The sequence below is a fragment of the Numida meleagris genome, chromosome 3 (assembly GCF_002078875.1).
Source record: "Numida meleagris isolate 19003 breed g44 Domestic line chromosome 3, NumMel1.0, whole genome shotgun sequence".
Classification (NCBI taxonomy): domain Eukaryota; kingdom Metazoa; phylum Chordata; class Aves; order Galliformes; family Numididae; genus Numida; species Numida meleagris.
This window is the reverse complement of record NC_034411.1, coordinates 94,273,122-94,298,393: the sequence shown is the minus strand read 5'-3', so window position 1 is coordinate 94,298,393 and position 25,272 is coordinate 94,273,122. Positions and strand designations below refer to the sequence as shown.

At 37.9% G+C, this 25,272-nt stretch overlaps 1 protein-coding gene across 2 annotated transcripts in view; it reads left to right on the top strand.

Moving 5' to 3' along the window:
• EIPR1 (EARP complex and GARP complex interacting protein 1) overlaps positions 1-25,272 on the top strand; it is a 168,511-nt gene that overhangs the window by 18,675 nt on the left and 124,564 nt on the right. For both annotated transcript variants that reach the window (XR_002437250.1, XM_021392629.1), the window contains exon 4: positions 19,974-20,130. Coding sequence is in view for 1 of the 2 variants with exons in the window: in XM_021392629.1 (XP_021248304.1) it covers positions 19,974-20,130 (157 nt within the window). In the remaining variant the exon portion in view is untranslated. The remainder of the gene's footprint in view (positions 1-19,973; positions 20,131-25,272) is intronic.

The following is a 25,272-nucleotide window of genomic DNA, read 5'->3' as shown; positions in this document are numbered from 1 at the left end:
CTTACAGCAATATGCATTTTAATTGATAAAGCCTCTTTGGTGGAGAGCTTATTGAGCAAATTATGTCTGCTAAGCACAACGTTTCAAATTTGTGATATTTCTAATCTCCATTATTGGACCTATTAATTTGTATGTGTGCTTTCTATTCTAGCTTCTTTGTGTTCCAGATTTGGTTTGCTTTATCTGGTTTAGAAACACTAAGCTTTATTGTTTGTACTTCATGCATCTTCATTTAGAACCATCAGCCATAAGTATTCTGAAGAAAACAAGATCTGATTCTCAAATGATTATTGATGAATCTAAATAGCAATATACATAACAGAAAGCACACAGAATGAGTTGTAATAATAAGGAATTTTGGGTTTAGCAGGCAACTTATTTCAAGTAGTAATGCAACCAAATTAAGCAATCAAAACATTTAAAACTCTTTTATCTATTTGTTTTTATGTGCTGCACTTGTTCTGTTATTTTAAAGAGACTTTTTTTCCTTATTGAATTACCAGGCAAATGACATCCAGTCAGAGGTATTGTGACCATCTCTTGTTGTCTGAGCACTGTACATCAGGCAAATTTTGACTGCTGTTGAAACTGAGAAAATGAATTAATGTGATAGGTGACCATTGTTAATAGCTGTTTCTTAATGTTGCTTAAGTAAGCAGTAAAATTTGACAGAGAGAGATTGAATCATATTTTGCAACTCATAGCTCACAGAAATAAGCTAATGAAATAGGGTGAAGTGCTGATGGGAAAACTGAAAGTCCATTGATTATGCTATATTACTCCAAATTAAAAAGGTCTACTAGGTACAAATAGAAGAACTTTTATTTTTAGCAGATTCACTTGTTTTTTTTGTCTAGGAAGAGAGGTATACCTTTTATATAAGAAAACTTAGGGATATTATCTCACAGTTCAGCCTTCATTTAATACTGTGTACCTACTTTGAAGAGAGATCTTTGAGATGCCGTTAGTGTTTCAAAAGCATTCTTCATCTAGTGATACAGAAATGCACTGATTAGTGAATTGTCCATGTGCTGATGTGTTTTGATCTTCTAGACTACTCTCTTTAAGACTACGGATCAATTGTCTTTCTAGAGCTAATTTATGCAAGATACAAAACTTCCTTATATTTTCCCCAGATTTTAGCTACTTCTATCATACCGCGTTTTTCACGCACAGAAAAGTCTTTCTACTGTATGCAGCTACCATCTCCTGTAATACTAATAAACGTTCACACATTTTAAGTTATGTCTGTTAATACTACTGTCTCAAAGTCAAAGTTGACAGTAGCAGTCTTACTGTATATGTTGAAATACAGTTCACTGTTCCTAGATTTTTTTTGTTTTGTAGAGATAAAAAGTCTTGGCAAAGCAATTTGATATGCTAAACATCTTGTTAACTTCTGCTAAGTGGGGAACTGCATGAGGGGAAGCTGATATTCGTACTTAGCTAGTGATTATGTATTATCTGTGGGGTCAAGAATTAGATGGAAATATGAAAGCCTTTTGTGTTTGGGGTAGAATGACACAGGACACTAACATAATGACATTGTGACGTTTTAATGATGGTTGAGAGAAGCCTTGAATTAACGTGGATCTTGCTCAAAAGTTGCAAGATCCTCTTGGATGGGGAAGTTCTTCATGGTTTTTCTTTTTTGTTTTTGAGCACTTCAGCTATTGATAAATGTGATGATTGTACAGTGTATGCTTCCAGTGCTACAGCATGAGGCTTTTTTCACTGAATCATATAGCTAGAAAACATTCAAAAGGAGTGATGCTAATGTAGACTCTGATGTAACTCTCCATTTGGAATTTACTGAACTTGATTTTTTTCCTGCTTCATCTTATTAAATATCTTTACTGATGACCTGGATGAGGGGATTGAGTGTACCCTCAGTAAGTTTGCGGATGACACCAAGTTGGGAGGTAGTGTTGATGTGCATGAGGATAGGGAGGCCCTACAGAGGGATTCTACATGGTGGATTGCTGGGCTGAGGCGAATGGGATGAGGTTCAACAAGGCCAAGTGTCAGGTCCTGCACTTTAGCCGCAGTAACCCCATGCAATGCTTTCGGCTTGGGGCAGAGTGGCTGGAAGACTGTGAAGAGGAAAGGGACCTGGGGATGTTGATCAGTGCTCAGCTGAATGTGAGCCAGCAGTGTGCCCAGGTGGCCAAGAAGGCCAATGCCATCCTGGCCTGCATTAGAAATAGTGTAGCCACTCTGGAACGTGTCCAGAGAAGGGCAACGAAGCTGGTGAGGGGTCTGGAGCACAAGTCTTATGAGAAGCGGCTGAGGAAGCTGGGATTGTTCAGTCTGGAGAAGAGGAGGCTCAGGGGAGACCTCATCACACTCTACCCCTTCCTGAAGGGAGGTTGGGATGGCCGGGGGGGGGGGAGTCAGCCTCTTCTCCCAGACAACAAATAGGACCTGAGGAAATGGCCACAAGTTGTGTCAGGGGAGATTTAGATTAGATATAAGGAAAAACTTTTTCTCTGCAAGAGTGGTCACGCACTGGAATGGCCTGCCCAGGGAGGTGGTGGAGTCACTGTCCCTGGCGGTGTTCAAGAGGCATCTGAAAGACCTACTAAACTATATCTCGTAGCACCTTAGCGAGTAGTAATGGTGATAGGAAGACAGTTGGACTAGATGATCTTGTAGGTCCTTTCCAAACTTGTGATTCTATGAATATGTGAAATATTTTTACTAACCCTTGAGCACAAGTGAAAGAGGCATAAGCAGGTGGGACTTATAATATAGATTACTATTATCTGTGCCCCTACTGAGGAGCAGAATCTTGTGACAAACTATAATGAGATAGCTGCATGTCTGTATCAGAGAAATTTATTTCCTTGTTAGCCACTAAATTGATCAGAGGTGATGCCAATTTTCTACTTTTTGTCATTTGTCACTTTGCCATTAAAAATTGCTTGTCTTGTTTTCAAATGATAGTGCAAATGTAGCCAAAACTTGGGAACCTGTCATGGTTTTGTGATTTTCGGTTATTGGTATTCCACATCATAACATCATGTAGTGGATGTACCTAGTTCTCAGAAGAGAAGGACTACTACAGTCCCCACGCTACTTTGCTCCTCTGTTACCATTTTCCAGCTGGAGGGAAAAGATAAAAGCTCACAGTATAAAAACTTGCAGATCACGAGACCTCGTCCCTTTTTCCGCCGTCTCTCGTCTTGGCAGCACCTCGCTCTCCAGCCGTCTTATCGTTGGTAGTAGAGTAAGGCCTACCTTGATTTCGGGACATTCTCTCTCTCTGTATTGGATTTATCAGCTTAAATTGTAATTATATTGCATTATAGTGTGTTGTTTTGCATTCCGATATTTTATTTAGTAAATTAGTGTTTCTCCTCAGATTGTTGCCGCTATTCTTTGCTCTCAGGGCCATCTCCTCACCCTTTTCCCCTTTTCCCTTTTCCTGGGGCCCGTGGATCCCCCGTCCCCTTCGTCACGGAACTGGGCCAAACGCCCGTAAACCGTTGACAGAACCCTACAGATAAAATGTTAAAACCAATTTAGTAAAATTCTGTAAGTTCAACTTTGAATCTCTGTTCTAATAAGTAAGTGTGATTTTTCTGAGGTGTTTAACAAGTTTGGTGGTGGTAGATAGTGAGAAACCAGCGTAGCAAACTGTGAACCTAGTGATTTTCATGTGTTCTATTACCATAACCTGTATGAGCAAATGGCAGTTTTACGTTGTCTCCTTTCTATTCTGGACAATCGTTACACTCTGGTGTTTGTTTGTTTTGAAAATGAGTTTGGCAGCTGTTTGGTACTGTGAGCACTAAGAATTATGATTGCTATATTTTATCCCAGATTCCCAAACTGGATGAAGAAAGGTATGTAAGTATGTGAAAGAAGCTAGATGTAGGAGGAAAAGCTATGTTGAAACATGGCTGAATATTTTGAGGATGGGGGGAGAAGACATTGTAAAATTAATACTTACAATACCTAGATAAAATTATGCACTGCTAGTCAGTTTTGTGACATGTTGATGCGCCATGTTTTCACTCTTGTGGCAAGTCAACTAAATTAAAAATAAAAAAACAAGTATTGGACTTTTTTTTCTCTGAATAAAAATCTTATCCTGTTCAAGCTTTAAAACTGGTGAACGTTAAGGGGAAAATGATTTTAATAGTCTTCTAAATTTAGGAGTTTGTTAGATTTCAATGTGATACAGATTAAGTTTTCTTAAAAAAGATGGATTGTTGTGTGAGCAAGATATGATGTACATAGGGTTTGGGGGTATGGTAATAAAGATGACAATAAGCTGGCATGTTGCATTTGCATTTTGACTGGCTAATGCTTCATCTCTGGAAATTTACATGTGCTTATAGTTGCATTGCTTTGTTGACTGTTGCCCAGTAATAAAATGGAGAATGCACAATTTAACAAGAAATCTGTCAGAACAATTCTAGAAATGTTACATTTTCCTTCTTTTTTTCTTGTTATGACTAGTTCTAATCAATTGACTGTAAATTTCTTACTTTCTCTAAAGTACTGCAGTTGTGACGCTTTTAAAAACATGAATGAGAAAGGTGACAAAGTAATTAAGGAGATAGAAATAGACTTTTAAATATTAGAAAAGAATAATGGTGGGGTGGGATGAGGGCCAGGATGGTACTCTCCAAATAATGGTATAAACCAATAAAAATAGTGATACACAGTATGAAATGAATATAAAAATGAAGATAAATTAATCTTCCAATTTTCAAGAGGTAGGTAGCTATCCAAGAGCTCTGTTCACCTTATTAGGGAAAGTAATTTCATATATGAAATATTACATAAAGTTTGAAAGAAGATTTTCAGTATTTGAAGGGGCATTATAGGGTAAACTTTTCATTGTGATGAGCTAAAATGCCAAATAGGTTGTAGGTAGAGGAGGCTAGCTTGGAAATCAGAACAATGAAAAGCAGACAGAGCCTACACCCAGATGAAGTTCAGTTTACAGTCTCTTTATTGCTGGAGATACAGAAAACAGGAAGGGAGTCAGGGAAGCATTTAAATGGGCTTATAGTATCACATAGGATCTCAGAGATTGGAAGGGACCTCGAAAGATCATCCAGTCCAATCCTCCTGCCAGAACAGGAACACCTCGATTAGGTCACACAGGAATGCATCCAGGTGACTTGCAGCAGTGTTCTGGGGTAGGGAAAGCTATTGTGCGTCTAATCTAATTTTTTGCATGTGAGTGAATAGCGATATCCTCAACTAGAGTTGGCTGAGGAAAGTGGGACCCTAAAGGCAAACAAACCAAATCCTCATTTTGTTTTGCTTGTATTTTTTTAATGTTTTTAAACAAATTGAATCTTCTTGTCTTGATGACTGAATAACCAAGCAAACTAGTAACCCAGGATGCGTGCTCTTGATCAGTCTGCTTTCAGATTTTTTATTTTTACTGAATAGCTACTTAGCTATAATGACTAAAAAAGTTTGGAGTTATGTCCTTTTTAAATGCAGCACCCTTTTTCATGAGGGGAAAAAAATTGCAGTTTGCTATGCACAAGCTATATTCTCAGTTTTATGCTCCTCCATAACTGATTATTTGCAGTTCACCTGAATGTTGTAGTAAGATTTTGAACTCCGGGAGAAGTAAGAATGTGAATGAATCAGTGCACGTGTTTAATTCCTTGTCTGTGCCTTCCTTCTGTTTTGAAATGTAGATTGTTTGAGAGCTGTTTATCACAAAGCTTCATAGTACTTACTTCCTATCCATTTCTGCTTTGGGAGCTAGGGGGAACAGAAGAAGAGCTACTTAGAGATAATTCCTACTTACCTCCAAAACAGATGAGGAGAAATGGGAACCTAATGTGGTTTTAGGAAGGTAGAGGTCAGAATTGGTTATCAAGATTATCTCTGCATGAGTAGAATTAAACATTTGCTTGGACATAAATAGTGGTTCTGGCAGGAAACCTATGGAGGTGGGGAAAAAAGGAATAACACAATCATCTCTTGTATGTTAGGGAAAGCTTTTTTTTGGTGTGGAGAGGATTGATGAGGTACAGAACTATGTTTTACCTTTGATCGCAGTTCTGTGAAAGTTAACTTTAAGGATGTTAGACGTTCTTTTTCTCTTCCAAACTGAGTAGTCTCAACCTGTTGATGAAAACAAAGATTGGTTCATCTGTACAAATAGTGTGACTTCCACAGCAGCAACAGCAGAAACTGTGTAGGAAGACTGTGAACAGTTAAACTAGATGATCTTTGAGGTCCTTTTCAACCCAGGCCATTCTATGATTACCTTCAGAGAATTGTCAATAATGACACCGAGAACATTTTTCCAAGTTGTATCTACTCAGTCTGAGTACAACATCATATCAGGATGACTTAAGTTGTTTTTCTTCCATTCTTCTGTTATAAATCTTCTGATGCTAATGCACTTGAAGAAAACTGTTAACAGTGAAGTTCATCTGTCGCTTTTTTTTAAAAGTTTTCAGGAATTCTTCAGAAGTTCCTGCCTTTTGCATAGCATGGAACCACCTGAAATGGTAGTTGACAGTAGACTAAAGTTTACATTTTCATAGTAGTAATTCTTTTTAGGAAGCTCACAGTGAAATGCCTGTTGTGTTTCTGGCTTTAGCTTTTCAGAACCTCATTATAAATCCATTGGGATAAAGTTTCATGAATTGAAGCAAGAAAAAAACAAAATCTTTCTCAAGCATAACAATTCAGATTTTTTTTTAAGTCAGTTTGTCACCACTTCCAGAAAAGTATTCTTTGTGTAACATGAGTGACGAAAGAAAGCAGCACTCATAAAGTTGGGTAAAACTTTCTCTTAGACCATTTTGAAATGAAATACTTGAAAAATAATTTTATGTATCATCACTTTCGTGCTTGCCTCTGTTAGTCTTAAGAATTCAGTATCTTAATCAAATCCATTGAAATATATCTGGAAAACAGTTTGTTTTCCCAGTGCAAATGTGTTTTCTGACTTATATAAAATAGGAATTTGGACTTCAATTACATGTAGGAACACCCAAAGCCACCAGAGGGCAAAAGAAAGTGCAAATGGAGAAGGCTGTTATCTGAGTTTTTGCACATGCGGGCGTGCACATGTGCAAACATGTCTCTCTATTGTTTTTGTTTCTGCAAACAAGATAGGTCCTCTGTGCAGCAATTATGGAGATTATATATATTATATACATACCGTGCTGTTGTAGATTCGGGGCCTACACACATACAGAACTGCTGCTTAATTTTTATTTTAGAAAGGAAAATAAAACTTGTATTTAAAATCCATTAATTTCAAACATTGAATCTGCTTTGAGTGTAACATATCACACTTTTCACACCATAAACCTGTGTGTTAAACTGGAAATAATGCTCCTGGTGATGCTCTCAACTGCTTAGTACTGAAGAGAGCAGATGACATGGACCTCTCTGGTTTCACTGCCCTTTTCTGTGATGGAAATGCTCTGTGTAGGTGAATCTTTGAACAGCACTGTGAAAAAGTTGGAAGCACAATGCAGAGGTGGGCTGGGATCTTAGTGAACTTGAATTAATCTCTCAAAATATTGCCTGCTGCTCTCCATAGCACTACTGAAGAACTGTACAGAAGAAAGCTTTTTGTAATTTGAGGGAAGAAATGGATCTTCTTGGTTTTTTGTTGTTGTTGTTCTCCGTGTTCTTATTAGGTTGTACCTGCTATTTTTCTAGGAATTCTAGTTATATGACACTTGTAGCGTTCCCATCTAAGTACATCCTATGAGGTTTTAAGTGAAATGGTTGACTATCTGATGCACATGATGGAAACCCAGTATGGAAATGTTAGAGTATTACAGGATGGTCATGATATTGAAAAGAATGTTTCTAAAATACAGAAAGTGGATAAACTGCTGCTGAACTAGAACTTGTACTGAGAGACAATCTGAGTTATCCTTTGGCACTAGAAGATTTTATTGTATTCCTGTTCTTTTTTTTATTTTAAAAGCAGACCGAAAAAACCTGTTTTCTGGATCTGATCTCCAAGTATTTTTTAGCTCAGTTTTCAAAAATTGAACTGATCCAGTGTAGTAAATGGAAAAAAAGGCATGTTCTTTCTGCATATTTAGTCAGCACATTGCTGTAGTAAGTAACATTTGGTGTATAACACGTATTGTGTTGTAGTACACTTAAGCACTCTTGTTCCACTATCTAGACAGTAAGTGAAATCTAGAAGCTAGCTCTTCCTTCAGTGTGTATTAGACTTCAGAGTTATTAATGAATTATGCAAGTGAAACCAAGTATTCTGTGCAAGTTCCATCAGTTAAACCTTAAGAGATTTTGTGACTTCATTTTTTTTTTTTTGCATTTCATTCTGTGGTCCTTTTTCTGCAATAAAAATGTAGCTTGCTTTTTCTGAAGAGATTTGCTTGCGCGGTGGACTCTTAAAAGAACACAAGTTTTTTTTTCCTTCTCCTGCTGACCTAATAAACATCAGAACTCATGTCCTAACCGTCTCATTACTCTTTACTCAATAGCTGTATTTTCTAATACATAAAGTAACAAATCTAGATTTGGATTTAACCACCTGATAATATTAAATTATACTGATACGTAAGTTTCAGTTTATATTTTAAAATGAAAATTGTTTCTATTTCCATAGTCTTCTGTTCCCTACTGCACTTGCATGAAAACTAGTTAAAATACTTAAAATACTTAGAAGGTGGCTGCAATTCTGTTTTTGCCTAGTTTTTAGGTTGTATCTTGCAACCTTAAGCATTTCTGTCTAACTGACATGAAAGTGAAGAACCATTGCAGATGTTTCTGCTACTGAAGTAGCAGACAGCTACAGGGAATAAGAGAACTTGAAGTTAATATCTATCTGCCTTGTCTGGCATTGTGAAGACTCTTTTGGAGCTCAGCATAGTTTTATGATGTCCACTGAGCCTGTGCATGGCCATCAAACAGCGCTTTCCCACAGTTTAAGAATCGCAGGGTGATTTGAGTTGTCAAGGATGCCAGTGGGTCTCTAGTTCTTCATCTTACATGAAGCAGAGTTTGCAGTGAGATCAGACCAGCTTTTTAAGGTTCTTACATGATTGGTTCTGGAAAATCATCAATAATGGAATTTGCACAAGCTCTCCGAGCAACTGCTACTCCACCGCTTGACTGTCTTAATGGTGGGGGGTAAAAATTGTTGGCTTGTATCCAGTCAGGACCTCGCTTGTTTCAGCTTGCTCCTTGTTGCACCTGGACTCCCTGATTTTAGAGTAGTCCTTGTTTTCTCTTTCCGAGTTCTTAGACAGAAGTCTTAAAGACTTTTTTAAAAAGCTAATGTCCATTGTCAATAGAAGATCTTCTGTCTTCATTTAGTGGATCAGTCTTCTGCCTCTTGAGATTGTGTGTTTTACATCAGTTTTACTAGGCTTGTTTCCTCAGACTTGCCCTCTGTTTCTTGTCCTGATTACTGAGAGTGTCTTCATCTTTCTGTCCATCAGCATCACAAAGTGAGATTTATGGTTCTTTTGTGTGCCTGGGTCTATACTAATGCCTTGCAGCATAATTCCATACAGATCGTAAAGTGTATGTCTGCCTATTGCAGTCCTATACATCTTTTTTTCTTTAATCTTAAGCAGTTCAGTCTTTTTATAACCATGTTTGTTCGAAGAAATATTGTAGAGATGGTTTTCCTAGTCTCTGACTTTGACAAAGTCAACCTGCTTCTCATCCATTTACTTGATTAAACTTTTATAACTGTTTAGCCCTCTCCTACTACTTATTCATAATGTCTAATCAATGTTGCCAATTACTTTGTATTCTTAAAGGAAAAGAGAACTTCCCCCCACCATGTTAGTACTGTGTGTGATAGGTTCACCTCAAAGGTATTTCGTTCTTCAAATTCCTTCTGTCTAACTCCCTGCTTTGCTGCTATACCTGCCAAAATATGAACTTAAGCAAACTGTTGCGCTTAAATTGCCATCTGTTATTACGACAAAAAAGTTGCCATTTTTTCCTTTGTTATACAGCTGTACATTAGCTGCTGTCTGGCTCGTACATGAGGTGGTTCATGCAAAGCATAGCACAAGAGTACTCAAAGGCTGGCATTATCAGCTAGAGAAAATTTCCTTTCCATTGGAACATTTCAGAGGATGAATTTTAAAGCTATTCAGACAACATTTGAATATTGCATATGAACATGAGAAAAAGCTTCTTTACTTTGAGGTTTACAGAGCACTGGAGCAAGCTGCCCACGGAGGTTGTAGAAACTACTTTCTTTGGAGATACTCAAAACCTGCTTGGGCACTTTCATGGGCAACCTGTTCTAAGCAACTTGCTTTAGCAGGAGTGTTGGGTTTGATCTTCAGAGGTCCCTTCCAATCTCTACGGGTCTGTGATGCTTCTGTGAAACCTTCATATCTCTGAGCACGTTTTTGTGGTTATGTCATTGTGAGGCCCAACAGAACACCTCCCCCATGTTGTCCCAGTGATCATCATCAATGTTAGATACTGTCTTCCTGAATTGCTTGTATCCTGCTCTGTTTTCCTACTAGTGGGCACTGAGGTGGTTGAAGTTCCACATGAGCACTAGGACCTATGAATAGGAAGCTCCTTGTCATCTGAAGATTGTCTTTTCTGTGTGAAAGAAGATGGCGCCCACCACAATGTTGCTACTTTGGATTGCTCTCTATTCCTAAGCTACAAACTGTCAGCTGGCTCTGATCTATCCATTTACAGAGTTCCATTCTATCTCCTGTTCTTTATAAAGGATGATTTTCCATTTAAGCCTTCCTAATCTGTATTTCCTGAAGAGCCTCAGTTTGTCCATGAGTTTGAGATCCCAGTGAGATTGTAGATACGCGATAAACATAAGGTGTATTTGGTTAGTAATAGCAAAAACAATGTCTTGTTGAAACACAATGACCTACTAGCTTCTCAATAACAATTATGTGGTTATATTTTGAATTGTATTCAGTTTATTATATTTTTTTCATCCATTGACTTGTTTTGCTTGGTGTGGGAGCAAATCTGGAAGTTACCTGCCCAAATCAGCCAGGTAATATGAACACTTAATTATGACTTTGAGGTCTGTCATTTCAATCACAAGCCATTGCTGGAAGAAAGTTTGTGTATGTTGATAGAGTGGCTACACTTTGGGATCTCTATTGAGATTCAGTATAAAGTGGAAACTGCAAGTCTTATGTAAGGTGTAGTAAATCTATCTTCTCAAATCAAGATATTGGTTAGAACTCAATCCTGCAAATTTGAGACAGCCACATAAACAACTGATTTTGGATGTAGTGACATCTCACCTATTTGAATTAGATTTCCATGAACTTTATTTGTCTTTGGAGCTCACGTGCAGTAAAATAGTAGGCTAAAGCCTACTTAAATAGAGCATTGAATGTGCAACTGTCTGGTGATGGCGTGATTCAGTGGAGGGGATAAGTGGTTCTCAGTTGCCATTAAATTGTTAAGGAGTGCAGTGTTTTAATACCTCACGAAACATCGAGTGGGAACGTTAATGTGTTGCTATCATCTAGCCCTGCTTAACTGACAGCTGCTGTGGCTTTGGTGGTGATGCAAGTGAGTGCCTCTGAGACTGCAGCTTTCTCTTTGGTACTTCTGCATACAAAAGGACAGTGTTGATAATAGTGTTATGCTTCACTAGCCTTAGTGATGATGGAAGCCAGTGTGTCTGGTTCATTGGCTTTTATTGGTGTGTTGTGCAGATCTCTTCAGCCCAGGGTGAACTCTAGCAGTGCATTCTGTATGGCCAGCTGATACCTTGCTTCTTGTATGTCTCCTGATGCTGCAGTTATGGTGTGCTGATGGTAACAGTACCAGGAAGATATCTCAAACAAACAAAAGCAAGTAGTTAGAGCTAGTTTCTTCATTCTTTTTTGCTTCCTAGAGAGGGATATTTGATGGATCAAATATACCATAAGTCACGGTTGTGACTTATGAGATCTGGTCCTCTGAAGTTTCAGAAAGCAAGCATGCCTGTTACTGCTGCCAAGCAGTTTTTACAGTGCTGTAGCCAAATTTTGCTTGAAGAGCAGAGTTTGGCTTATCAGTATAGTGAGGGTTACAGTTCTTCTCTTGGGCTGTCCTCCGATGGCAGAATTCCAAAGGTGCGGTCAGTAAATTTTGAGCTCCTGCAGACAGATATATAAACATCTGCAGAGCACATCCCAGAGAAAAAGGTATGTGCTGAAATATTGTCTCAAATCACCTCTGGACAGCATGAGAAACATCAGACTATAAAAGAGTTAAGTTTATGCCTTCTCCAGTTTTTCAGCCTGCTGACTGCATGCTTTCTGCAGGTTCTGTCTCACATCCCATATTACATGATTGGTTTACCTGTTTCTTTGCATCATACCCATTCCTTTGCACACTTTTAGATTATCTGTGTTCTCTCCAGGATGCAAGGGTTTTAAAATTTCCTTGAACATTTGTGAATACGATGCAAATATGGGAGCCTGGTGTCTAGCACCCAAGTCATATCTATGTTGTGCTGTTGTGCAGTAGGTGTGAATTTATGGTCACCTGTGGTCTGCGTGCTAACAGTAAAGCTTTATTTGTGCAGCACTTGCCACTTGTTGAAGTCATGAGACACCAGGATGGAATGGAAGATGTCCTCTGTCTGAACATATGTCTGGGCTGGACCTGAGTGGAGCGTGTTTCTATTAATTATTTCTGTTTTCAGCTCCTCTTGGAAACATGCTTCTATTAGGATACAGAGTGAGCTGCTATATCTCTGCTTTGTTTCTGTGTATACATTTACAAAATAAGAAGCTGTATGTTGGTAGCTTAAAAATGCATTTCAATGATGAAAAGAAAAATTAAGCTGCCTACAGTGTTTTATTCTTATCTTTATATCAGCCCACGTATTTCTGAAAAATGTAAAATGAAAGGCTACGCAGGCTTAGAGCGCTGCAGCTGAAATTCTTAACCCAGAAACAGAATGGTGTTTTTTTTCCTCCTCTTCTTTTGCCTGTAAAAGACAAGCTGATTAAAGAGAATATGTTTTATCTTTTTATGAATCAGCTGAAAAGGTTATTCTTTAGAAAGGTTATTCTTTAGAAAGAAGTGTACTTAAATCATGTTGGATTTTGATTTTTTCATTTTATTAGGAGAAGGATGTTTACATTCATTAATAAGGAAGAGTGATAACTCTGTTTGTCAGTGGTGAGAAGGAGGCTCCTGCACACTCACTGCTTGTTCCTGTCATACTGAGAGCACTAATGGGCACCAGCTGGGCTGCAGCTATAGCAGCTTCACCACTTCAGCCTTGCACAGCAAGAGCTGCTGTGGCGGAGCTGCAGAAGGGCCTCCTGTGCGGATTTAGGAAGTATACACTTGAGTTGTTGTTCCCTGGGCAACAGAATAACTGCAGCCAGCTGGCTCTGCACCACCTGAGATGATCAAAGAGCAAACCCTGTCAGGCGCTGATACTTCAGCTTCTCCAGCTTCAGCAGGAATGTCTGCAGGCAGTGATGTAGGGAGCGTTGTCATTTGGATTTCAAGGTTAAACACAGGGGAATGTAGCAGAATGACAGGAGAAATAAAATGTAAACATTGTTCCTGCAGGTGCTACCATCTCATGCATATAGTTATCGATTCTAAAAAATCAATTTAAAAATACTTCATTACTAATGTACATATAAAATGCTTCAGAATGATTTTAAGAGTGAGCAGGAGACTAGCAATAACTGTCTTTGTTTTCCTTCTTCCAAAAGAATGCATTAATCGGGATGATTTATCACAGACGTTAGGTAAGAAAGATGGTAATGAATGATTGAACATAAAGATTGTAGTGCTTGGTAAAATGATATAATTAGGGAGGGCTGTGCAGAACTGGACTTATTCTGCTTTAGGTGACTGCTGCAAGCCTGTGGCAAGTGCAGACTGTGGTTGTTACACATGTCAGAGCATACTTCAGTGACATGGGGGTGGTTATTCTGCAAGTGGTGCCTGATGAATGAAAGGTGGATGATTGAACAGCTGTGTGTTGTAATGTTGGCTGTTGTGTTCCTGTATAATTGAGATCAAAATCCACTTACGGGATGGGCCGTGGGTGATGATGCTTCCTGAATGTCCATTTGACTGTATCCTTACACTTTAGCCTTTATATTATACCATTGCCTGTAAGCATCACTTTGCTTGAGAGTTCTAGGGAGCTTTCAAATTTTAAAATCCTGTTTTAAACACTGTTATCAAATGGTAAAGATTGAAATTGTGTTTTATCAATCTTCTTGAAATATGTTTCTTCTTTATATTTCCTAATATCTCCATTGCCTATGAAAGGCATTAACTTCAGTTCTGGAAAGGTAACTGCAGTGGGTGAACTGGAGGCAGGCAGAACATGGACAAGTGATAGTATAGGTTCACTTTTATTGAGCTCAGGGTATCTTCAGTCCACATCTGATCGAGTAAGGCAAAAACAGCACTAGTGGATCTCTGCATGTGCTCAAACCTCTTTTCTGCTGGAACTGCTGAGTATTGATTAGCATCCATACTTCTAGTGAGGATTTATCTTTTTTTTGTACATCCACGTGTTCTTTTTGTTCTTCTGCTTTGTCTTTGTTTTAGTAATATTTGACTAATGAGAGTGTTTCCATAGACATAGTAGTTTCAGGTGGATTTTTATTTTTTTCTTGTTAAACCTTAGACCATTAAACCTTTAAGTGGAATTTTTTTGTCCTTATCAAAAATCTATGTGGGGAGGGAGAGTTTGAGTGAAGGAATCAAATTTGAGAAAACAGTAACATTGGATTGCAGTATCACTTACATCTCCAACATCTCCCATTGTCTACATTTCCCTGTACTCTATGCTGGTGAGACCTCACCTTGAGTACTGGATCCAGATGTGGAGTCCTCAGTACAGGAGAGACACAGACCTGCTGGAGTTCATCCAGAGGGCGGCCACAAAAATGGTTGGAGGGATGGAGCACCTCCTCTGTGAGGACAGGCTGAGAAGGCTGGGGCTGTTCATCCTGGAGAAGACTCTGGAGTGACCTGAGCACAGCCTTTTGGTATCTAAAGAGGGGCTGTATGAAAGAAAGAAACAAACTCTTTAGGAGGGTCTGTTGTGATAGGAAAAGGAGAAATGGGAGATTTAGGTTAGATAAAAGGAAAAATTTTGTACTATAAGCTCTGGAGCAGGTTCCCCAGAGATGGGGTGCATGCTCCGTCCTTAGAGACATTCAGAGTCAGGCTGGATAGGGCTCTGAGCAACCTGCTCTAGCTGTAGGTGTCCCAGTTCATTGCAGGGGAGTTGGACTAGATGGCCATTAAAGGTCCCTTCCAACTCAAATGATTCTATGAACAGGGATGGCTTTTTGTACTCAGTAATACAAAAACAAATAGAGGTCTAATTGAGACTGCTTACTGTTTACAGTGATTACAGAGATTGCATCTCTTGCTTCTGCATTTAATCTTATTTACTGTGTCAGTCATCTAGATATCAATTGAATTCTTAGTGATTTGACTGAGATTACAAATTGTCTTTTCTAAAGTTGTTATTTATTAAAGGGAATAAATTATATTTTTGAAGAAGTCTCTATAAACAGACTTTTATGATTGCACCTGATGTTCAGTTGGATTTTTGTGGTTTTCCTGGCTACGGAATTTCCTGAATAAATCTTTGGAAATATTTGGAATGACTTTTAGATTTCTAGGTTCTTTCAAAATCTGGAGACCTGACAGAGCTCACTTCTTTGATTATGGTAGTCTCTGGATATTGATAAATCAAAGCCAAGGGTGGTTTGAAGTGCTTAGACAATTCCTTCTGCCTTAAAGATCTGAATATACGTAGAAGTTGAAATTATCTGCAAGGATGGGAATGATTTTTAGTGTCATAAGCAAATGGAACACATCTGGAATCAGTAGTCTGTGTTCTTACATTCACATTTTTCTTTTTTCTTCTGGTCTTGAGATGACTGTGTTGTTGTTAAGGAATGTCAGATGGCTACTGTGTTCCAGCCAGAAATGGTTCAGTGAAATAATCTGTTGCACGTGACATAATTCTATAAAGGAGTAACAAGTACTTGTAGTTGAGATTATAGGTGTGCTTCTTTTTGTACCGTCATTAGTAGCTTCCTGATAACTTTACCTGTCAGATTTTTTTTTTTGACGGGCTTATTTCTCTCTGAGTGATTAAGCTGGAACAACTCTCTGAGGGGAGCAGTGTTTGGAGGTAGATAAAGAGGGTGTTTCACCTCCCTACTTCTCTTTCTCAGCATTGAAACTGCTGGTAGTGGAAAGCTGAAAATTGTCATGGAAGTAGCCCTCGTTGTGAAGTTCTTTTGAGTGCTGTAGTGAAAATTGGTATTGATTTGACCAAGTTGTGACCTTTTGCAAATTGCACAGTCTGTATGCAGAGGGTTTTCTCACTTGCTTAATTTGCAAAGTAGGCATCTGAAGCAGGCTGTGAGCACTGTGGCTCTCTCAGGCTTTGGGCAAACTTGCTGAAGTTTATTTCCTGCAGTTTGTTCCTGTACCCTCTGAGCTGCCAGAACAGCTATGTGTGCAGTTTCTTTCTAACTCAGTACTGTCAGAATGTGGGATTATTTGCTTATTCCTGACTTCTTGCCTGCTTGCTTTTTAAGCTTGGATCATTTCAAGAGAACTGGGTAGAAGGAACTGTGTGTAGTCACTCTGGCAGATCTGTGAGCATGGCGTCCTCAGCCCAGGAGGTCATGTTAATGAATGTGAGGAAACAACGCTTAGCAGGGAGTTGTTGCTGTTGGTGAAGTGTGTCTGACTCCAGCCATAACTACTGATAGGTATACCGAAGGTGCACAGTGAGTTCGACAAGGGACTTTTCTTGAATGACGAGGAACAAAAGTGACAGCAATATAACAATTCATTGTCTTACTCTTGGATCACTGTTTTGAACAGTTCTTTGGAGGACTGCCTTCTGCAAAACTTTTATTTATGCTTTATGAAGGTGTAACTTAATGGTTACTTAATGCTTAGTTAAACTCACTAACGCTTTGCTTAATACACTAGCTTATCAATTCTTTTCTGGATTGATGCTGTGTAATAAAAATTCTGGTTTAAACATGAGGTAACATTGGAAAAGTACTTTCCAACTATATAATATCTTTAAGGTGTACAGGTCTGACTTATATAGTTATTCTGTGTTTTGGTTGTTTTTATTTCTTTGACAGAGTAACTGGCACATTGTCACTTAAATGCTCCATTCATTCATATGGGTCTCTTACTAGTTTTAGGGAAATAATATGAGAGGAGTTACAGGAAAGAACAATGTTTTTACCAATGTATGTTTGCGGTAGGGTGAAGTAACCTAGGGGAAAATCTGGGGGTTCTGATGTTAATTTTTTCTCTATGGACATGACGAAGAATTGATGATTACCCTCACTAAGTCTTTCTTGATATTAATTAAAAATATATATGTATTTTATTTCTGTTTCTCTAAATTGCACAGAAGGAGCTAATAATCATTGTGAGAAAGAATAAATGACTGCTATGCTGTTGAGATCTGTAGAAAGTCTAACAGGTAAAATTGTATTTAAAAGCTGTATGCTAATATACAGTTCTTAAGGAATTTTTAATGATAAAAATTGAATTATGGAAGAAAATTTCCGTAAGTACTACAAAGTCATGACCATTAATAAATCTAGCACGGTTAAACTGTATTTCAAAAATAGAATATTCTCTTGCATTTTGGAAGGGCAGATGGCATCTGATGCATGTCATAGCATCAGAGCAGCTTTCCAGAAAGCACAGTATTTCCTGGACCACAAGGAATGGCATAGGTGGATCTGCAAGATATGGAAACCTGATAACTTTTTCTACTACTCAAGGAAATGTCTTCTGCCTAGAATATTGAAGTACAATGTAAGTGTGTGTAATTTGAAAACAAATATGAAATTTTATATAATTACTCCATACATAAAAGAAATTCAGGCAGACCATTTCATTGGTGGATTTTAACAAATTTTCAAAGCATCAAAGTGTTAAAAGAGCCCAGGTTATATCAAGTTTCAGGGAGACTTCACTGTATTTTCTTCAGCTTCGATCAGTCTTCAAAAAGCTGCTTGTTTAGTTGTTTTGAGATTTCTGACATGGGAATCTGATTGTGCATGACACTCTACACTTTTATTATTATTAATACTGTTTTTTATACTTGCTTGTAGGAACACAACACCACAATGCCAAAATGTTTGTTTTGGAAAGTTAAAATGATGTTTCAAGGCTACCTCAAACTCATCGTGCTATGCTGAGAGGAAAGATGGTTTATGAAATGTGTAGTTCATTTTTCATTATTGGTTTTGTGGTTTTTTGGATCATGGTGATAGCAGAAAAGCTAAAGCTTTATATGTATGATACAGACCTTTCAGTAATTTTAATCCACCAGAAACTTCTTTGCTGTGTTCTTTAACGTTCTGTCATATATTGACTATCTAGGCAAAGCATTCGATAGATCTTATTTTCTCAAACTACTTTGCACATTCAGTTCAGGTTATTTATTATTTGTATAGAGTAGAATGCATGCTGTGCATTGACTTGCCCTTTGCTAAGAGAGGTAGCCATCTGCTGTTGCTTCCTCATCTTTCAGTGGCGCATTGATTTAAAGTGAAGGATTTACCTCAAATGGTTTGGAAATAGCTGTTTAGCATGCACTATAATTATTAAATGCTCAATTGTGTGCTAATAAATAAGGTATTATCCCTTATTTATCTTTAGATAATGGTAAGGCCTCTTGATACCATATTCAATTTGTGTACAACTTACAATTTCAGTAAAACAGTTATAAAATGATATTTCATATGTAGTGCTTTTCATCAAATACCCAGTGCTCATGTATTCTGAATTCTGTGCCTTAAAGTTCTTCTCTTACCCTTGTTTATTTCTATCAGGAATTGACATTGTTTTCCATCTTATTGTCTGTTGTTAGAGTGGCTATTTTGTGTATCTAATATCCAGATTGGTCACTTGTGTAGTGGAGACATTTCTCTTGAATGACATTAAACCTGAGAAAGCCTTTCTCTGATTTACCATCCTTGAAATTTACCGTCCTCTTGAAAACACTCTCATTACAGTTGTTCCTATTTTCTTCAAAGTTGGTCACATCTGCTCTAAATCAGCACTTGAAGGTAGAACAGTAAGAGAGGGGCATGTGATATCACTTCATAACACAAAACATTTCACTAATTACTCCTCATCTTTGGGACTTTGTATTGAACACATCTTCCACTAGGCAGTAACACCCAAAGCTTTCACTCCTGAGTATAACTGTAGCTGGTTTCTTTGTTCGTGCTGCAGTAGACACATTCTTCTGCTTTGAACCCTGGACCAGAGGCTGTAACGATATGGACATGTGCAGTGCTGCTCTGGTCTCCCCTCGTTCTTCACTACTGCAAATTCTGATTTTTTGGCGTGATGGGCAATATCGTATGTGCGTAGACCATATGGTATTTGTTCGTTTTGATTACAGTTGGCGTCTTTCTCATATATTGTGATAATTTGCTATGTGTATGAGTTCTGTTTAACTTTTGGAAGCTGCTTTTGTTCACCAAAGTTAGAGGAACGTACTTGGGTGGAGTACTGAAGTTTTGTAGTAAACTGTCAGTCATAGAAAAGGGTACAGCATCATGCTATAAGTTAAACTGAAGATAGCCCTTGATAGGAAAACAGTATAACTGCCTCGCAATTGTTAGTGTTAAGGGCTCAAGTAACATAAATTGTGGGTCTTTTTCATTAACATCGTCGTGGCAAAATGAAGCTTGGGAAACTTGCCTTAAAAAGATGTTTTTATGAGCACTGACTTTTACCTTTCAAACAGGGAGAGCTGGGTTGAATGCATGCTAATTATGAGTTTTGCAGTAACTTGACTGCTAGCTTGAGGTCTGACTGTACCCATATTCTGTGTTCTTTGCATTCAAATTGTAATCTTTTTAAATTTTTTAAACAGCAGATGTGCATTGCTTATAGATTTGTGTAAATGTCAATGCACTGTATACAAAATATGTCTCCCATACGATGATCTGTTGACATTATTCTCTGTTGCTTAGCTTCAGACAGTAAAGTCATGACATGTGCTGCTGTTTGGAGGATGCCGAAGGAATTGGAATCAGGCAGTCATGAATCCCCAGATGATTCATCAAGCAACACTCAAACCCTGGAGCTACTCTGTCACCTTGACAACACAGCCCATGGCAATATGGCCTGGTAGGATTCTGCATATTTTATAGTCCTAGAAAAAGCCTACAGGAAAGACCTGTGCTGTTAGTTTTGTGCAGATTTATACTGTGGAAGCTATGCTATACATTTTAAAACTATTGTCTTTAAAGAAAAAAAGTACAAATTGGATTTCTGTCTGAGATATTTCATAGATAAACATTTATTATAGTCTTGCAAACACATATGGAGTAACAGCCTGAACTGTCTTAACGTGCTTCTTCCCACCTGCCCTCATCTAAAACCTTTGTGCAACAAAGGTATAATATTTAGCACTTCATTGTTTTTTGTGGAATATAAATTTAATGTTATGCCAGGTGAGTAAATACTGTAAAACGAAGACTAGTTTGGCATAACTGTAAGTAATTTACCAGGGATAAAAATTCATTATATTATTTGGCGCTTGTTTAACTACTGTTTTCTGTGATCTAAGAAAAGACAAGGAGAGCTGCAGTATTGGAGAGGGAATTACAGAGGTTTGTTTCCCTTTCTGTTCTCCGAAATATCCATTGGATATTAGCAAGTCCTTTGCTGTGTGTAGGTAGTGTAGTGTTCCACCTGATTCCTAACAAACACAGGGCAAAGAGCTGTTAACAAACTAACACACTTGGTTCATATTTCACCACCTGCAGTATTGTTTTACGTGCCTGTGGGACTACAGGGCCATCTTTCACTGGCAGAAAGAGCTGAAATTATCAGAATATGATCTTAGGAATTCCTGTTCACCTGTCTGATAGAATGGAGTAGAAGATGACTGTGCAAGTCGCACACTCTCTTTAACAATTTTAAGAGAATTTTAAGTGGGCTGGAATAACATAGCAGATTCTTGTAATTTAAATGCAGCACTTCTGAACTGAAATCAGGCAAGGATAAAGCAGCATCAATGTTGAGACTGTTGTGTCTTAATTGAGTGGAAGGGGCTTCTTCTGTCTGAATTCAGACACTTGATGTGTGAGGTATATCCATCATAATCTTATGATATTTACATATATCCTTGTAGCAGTAATTTTAAACTGTATCAAAAGGGGAAGATAGTTAAAATCAGTCTTACTCAGTTCCTTTTCAACCTCGAGTTATGTGAAATTTTTGTTAATTAGCCGGTAAGAAAAAAAATGCAGAATTTAGAAATGATAGCTAAATCGGTTGGGTTTTAATCATGGTGTCCATTTTACTTTGAGTTTTAAGACTTTATTTGTAGGTTGGAACTGGAATTTCAACTTAAAAAAAGGTAAACAGAGATAATATTTTTTAGGTTCTTCTTTAGAATAGATAGGTCACGGTGTATTCAAATATATGTTGTTGTTAGGGCTACTTTATTCTGAAATCTAGGTTTAGCTAATGTTAATTTTTTTTTCATGGAAGCAACTTTAATGCCTTGCTGCTCATTTTAATATGAATACTTTTCTTTCTAACTCTTTGATGTGATTAAGCAATTCCATTCTTACTGTTGGAAACTAATTATCAGTTTTTTTCAGTATAGTTGGAAACACTGTGGGGGTGGTTTTTTTTAATCTTCACATTTTGCCCCTTAAAATGTTTTGTCTTTTGAATTTTCTAAAATCTAGTCCTCTCTTTCTGATGCTGAGATACTGTTTCATCAGAGGAGAAGGATGCAGGGGGGAGAGGGGGGAGTGGCAAATCACTCTTTATATCAGGATTTGGATTTCTTTAAGACTAGAAATCTGCTGTAGTTGGAAGTAAGTTCGTAAACAATTTTGTCTCCTGTCCTGTGATTGTTTTTGTTCAGGACTAATGCTTACAAATACCTACTACCCATTATCTATGTAGGTTTTCTTCAAGGCATGTCTCCATTACATTCATTCAGTATTCTGTTTTTGATTCTCATTTTAACAATGAAGTCTGAATATAATCTCTGTAGATCTGTCTTTCTGTCTTATTTCTATGTCACTTTAATATTGCAAAGTTTCTGTGTATATAGTTAAAATTTAATTTAATGTATGTATCTCCACTCTTTAAAACAGTAGATACATGTGTGACTGAGTGCTAGTCTCATTCGGTTACATACCTACATGCATCTTAGCTGGTACTCTAGTGTCAGATCATCATATGGACAACATAGATACAGTTGTAAAGGGAAAACGAACAGAGATTGCAGAAATAAGAAAAGTGGAAGCGTAATCATGGGAGGCCTGAAAGAGGAGGAATGAAAAATTCAGTTCTTAAGTACCAAACAACCGTCAGTTGCTATAGAAATTTGGAAAGGGGTGAATACGTTAGGGAAAATATATGATTTCCAAATATATGTAACGTATTATACATAGGAAATATAGGGAAAGCCAATAACATCATTAAGGTGCTCTACATACTGAAGTTGAGTTTTTTCTTTGTGTCCCACTCAGTAAATCCTAAATGTAGACTTGCAAATATTAAGTCTAAAAGATAGAAGAAATTTTCTTCTGTGAAGTCTCTGTTTCAAGAACTTGGAGCTGTCTATCACTGAAACAAACTAGATTTTTGAATTCACAGAACAGAAAACTACAAGTGAGCTTTCCCACAATTTTTTTTTAAGTCTCCAAGTATTGACAAGTACCATCTTTTCTTTAAATGTGTGATTGCACAGTACAGAGCAGCCTCATTAAAGCTGGTTTATTGTAAAAGTACAAATTTGCTATAGCAGTCCTTTCAGCTTGAGTGGGAGTTTACTTAAGACACCGCATGCAGAATGTGTTAGAGCTCCAATTTTGTCATTCCATTGATGAGCGCCATCACCTGATGCAAGTTAAGCATATTTGTATTTGATGCCCTGAAGACAAATAAGTATGATCAGGAAGAGAGATTCAGAAGTGTTTTACTTATTTTCTTTTGGAGGAGAAAAAAAACAGCCAAGTAAGAGAATCAGAAATATGTACAAAGAAAATTAAAATTGGTGGTTTTAGTAACTTTAACTCTTTCAGGCTATATTCAGGTAACACTTGCATTTGCGGTCCTGTTGTTGCTAACATTAATTCTTCTGTAGTGTACAACTTTATTATTATAGATCAGCATCTGTATATTAAAATTCTACCTTATTTATGTCATTACAAAAAAATGTCCAAAATGATTCAGTGATCTGCATCTGATAAATTGAAACTTGAAAGTAATGCTTCTTTTAGGAAGGTTACTTGTTTTTTTTTTGAAGTATTTTAACTGTTGCTCAACAGCAAAGCTGTGTGATAAATGTAGTCATGATTTCCTCTGAAGTAGAAACTTTATTTAAATATACTTAATATGTCACTGTACCAGAAATATAACTGTGAGGAAAGACATCTCTCTGATATTTGTGTAGAGGTTTAATGAGTACCAGGAGTGCCAATTGCATGGTATAGGGCATTAAATACTGTTTTTCAGGCTTTTTTTTTGAAGTAGTTGCCTAGCTGATATTAATTGTTTGTGTTGTATGTCTTTCATTTCTTAACATAATGCAAAAACAAATGCAAGCTACCAGGAGCTGCGTATCAGTACAGCTGATGATTACAGGCAGATTCAAAGAGTTGTCAGCCTGTTAGAATAGCTGTTCCACACCTGTTTCATTCCACATGCTTATTATGTTCTCTATCACCCACCATTGGTGTTATGGCCATGAAGTATGTAGATTTCTTTTTAAAAAAAGAAATATTCTGTGTGCTAAGAGATTTCACTAAAAACATAGCGTATAGCTGCTTTTCTACACTGTTCTCTCCATTGTATTCTGTTCCTTTCTAAAATGGTAAAACTTTAGCTTTGTTCTATTACTTTTTTGTTTCTTCCTTTAATTCGTTACAGGATTTTGCTCTCTTGAGTCTTTAATTATCTTTTATTGTAAATAAATCCATAAAATATTCCTGAATTGAAATGTTCCATCTTTTTTTTTCTCACATTCATTGTCTCATTCTCCACCTTCTTCTAAAACATGACCAGTAGCAGTAGAGGAATTAATAACTCTCAAGTCTTTTTCACTCCTTTGATTTTTTTTTTTGTTAATTTTCAGTTGTTAGTACTGTGCAAGTTTAAAATGTTAAGCTATTTATGTAGTAACACATACTAAGGAATAATTGTGATTCATTACCTGGCTACTGAAATGATGAAATGTTGTGTTTCCAAGTTATAAAGTTAGTTTTGGATCAGGGTTTGGCTCTAGTCTGGTAGAGCACAGGAAATCATAATGAAAACGAGATAGTGAAGTAAACACTGGGGGAAGTACAGTAAGTTCACAAAGTACAGCGCGTAGAGCTTGTGAGATGTATTCAGTTAATTTTTTTACTGCTTGTGATTAATTCAGTAGATTTCATATGATGTAAATGAAATTTAGCTTAGTTGAAGTCTTTGCAGTTTGTTTACTGTAGATTTGTAAGTGGCCCATGAGAACCTAATGAGGTTTAACATGTTAACTTGTTAAACCTAATGAGGTTTAACAAGGCCAAGTGCAGGGTGCTGCACTTGGGTCGGGGCAATCCCAGGTATTTATACAACCTGGGGGAAGAGGTACTTGAAAGCAGCCCTGCGGAAAGGGACTTGGGGGTCCTGGTGGACGAGAGGCTGGACATGAGCCAGCGGTGTGCACTGGCAGCCCGGAGGGCCAACTATGTTCTGGGCTGCATTAAAAGAGGAGTGGTCAGCAGGGAGAGGGAGGTGGTGGTCCCCCTCTACTCGGCTCTCGTGAGGCCCCATCTGGAGTACTGTGTCCAGGCCTGGGGGCCCCAGCACAAGAAGGACGTGGAGCTGTTGGAACGAGTGCAGAGGAGGGCGATCAAGATGATCAGAGGGCTGGAGCACCTCTCCTATGAGGAAAGGTTGAGGGAACTGGGCTTGTTTAGCTTGGAGAAGAGAAGGCTCCGGGGAGACCTCACTGTGGTCTTCCAATACTTGAAGGGAGCGTATAAACAGGAGGGGGATCGATTGTTTGTGAGGGTGGATAGTGATAGGACAAGGGGGAATGGTTTTAAGCTGAGACAGGGGAGATTTAGGTTAGGTTTTAGGAGGAAGTTTTTCACACAGAGGGTGGTGACGCACTGGAACAGGTTGCCCAGGGAGGCTGTGGATGCCCCGTCCCTGGAGGCATTCAAGGCCAGGCTGGACGTGGCTCTGGGCAGCCTGGTCTAGTGCTTGGCGACCCTGCACTTGGCAGGGGGGTTGAGACTCGATGATCTTTGAGGT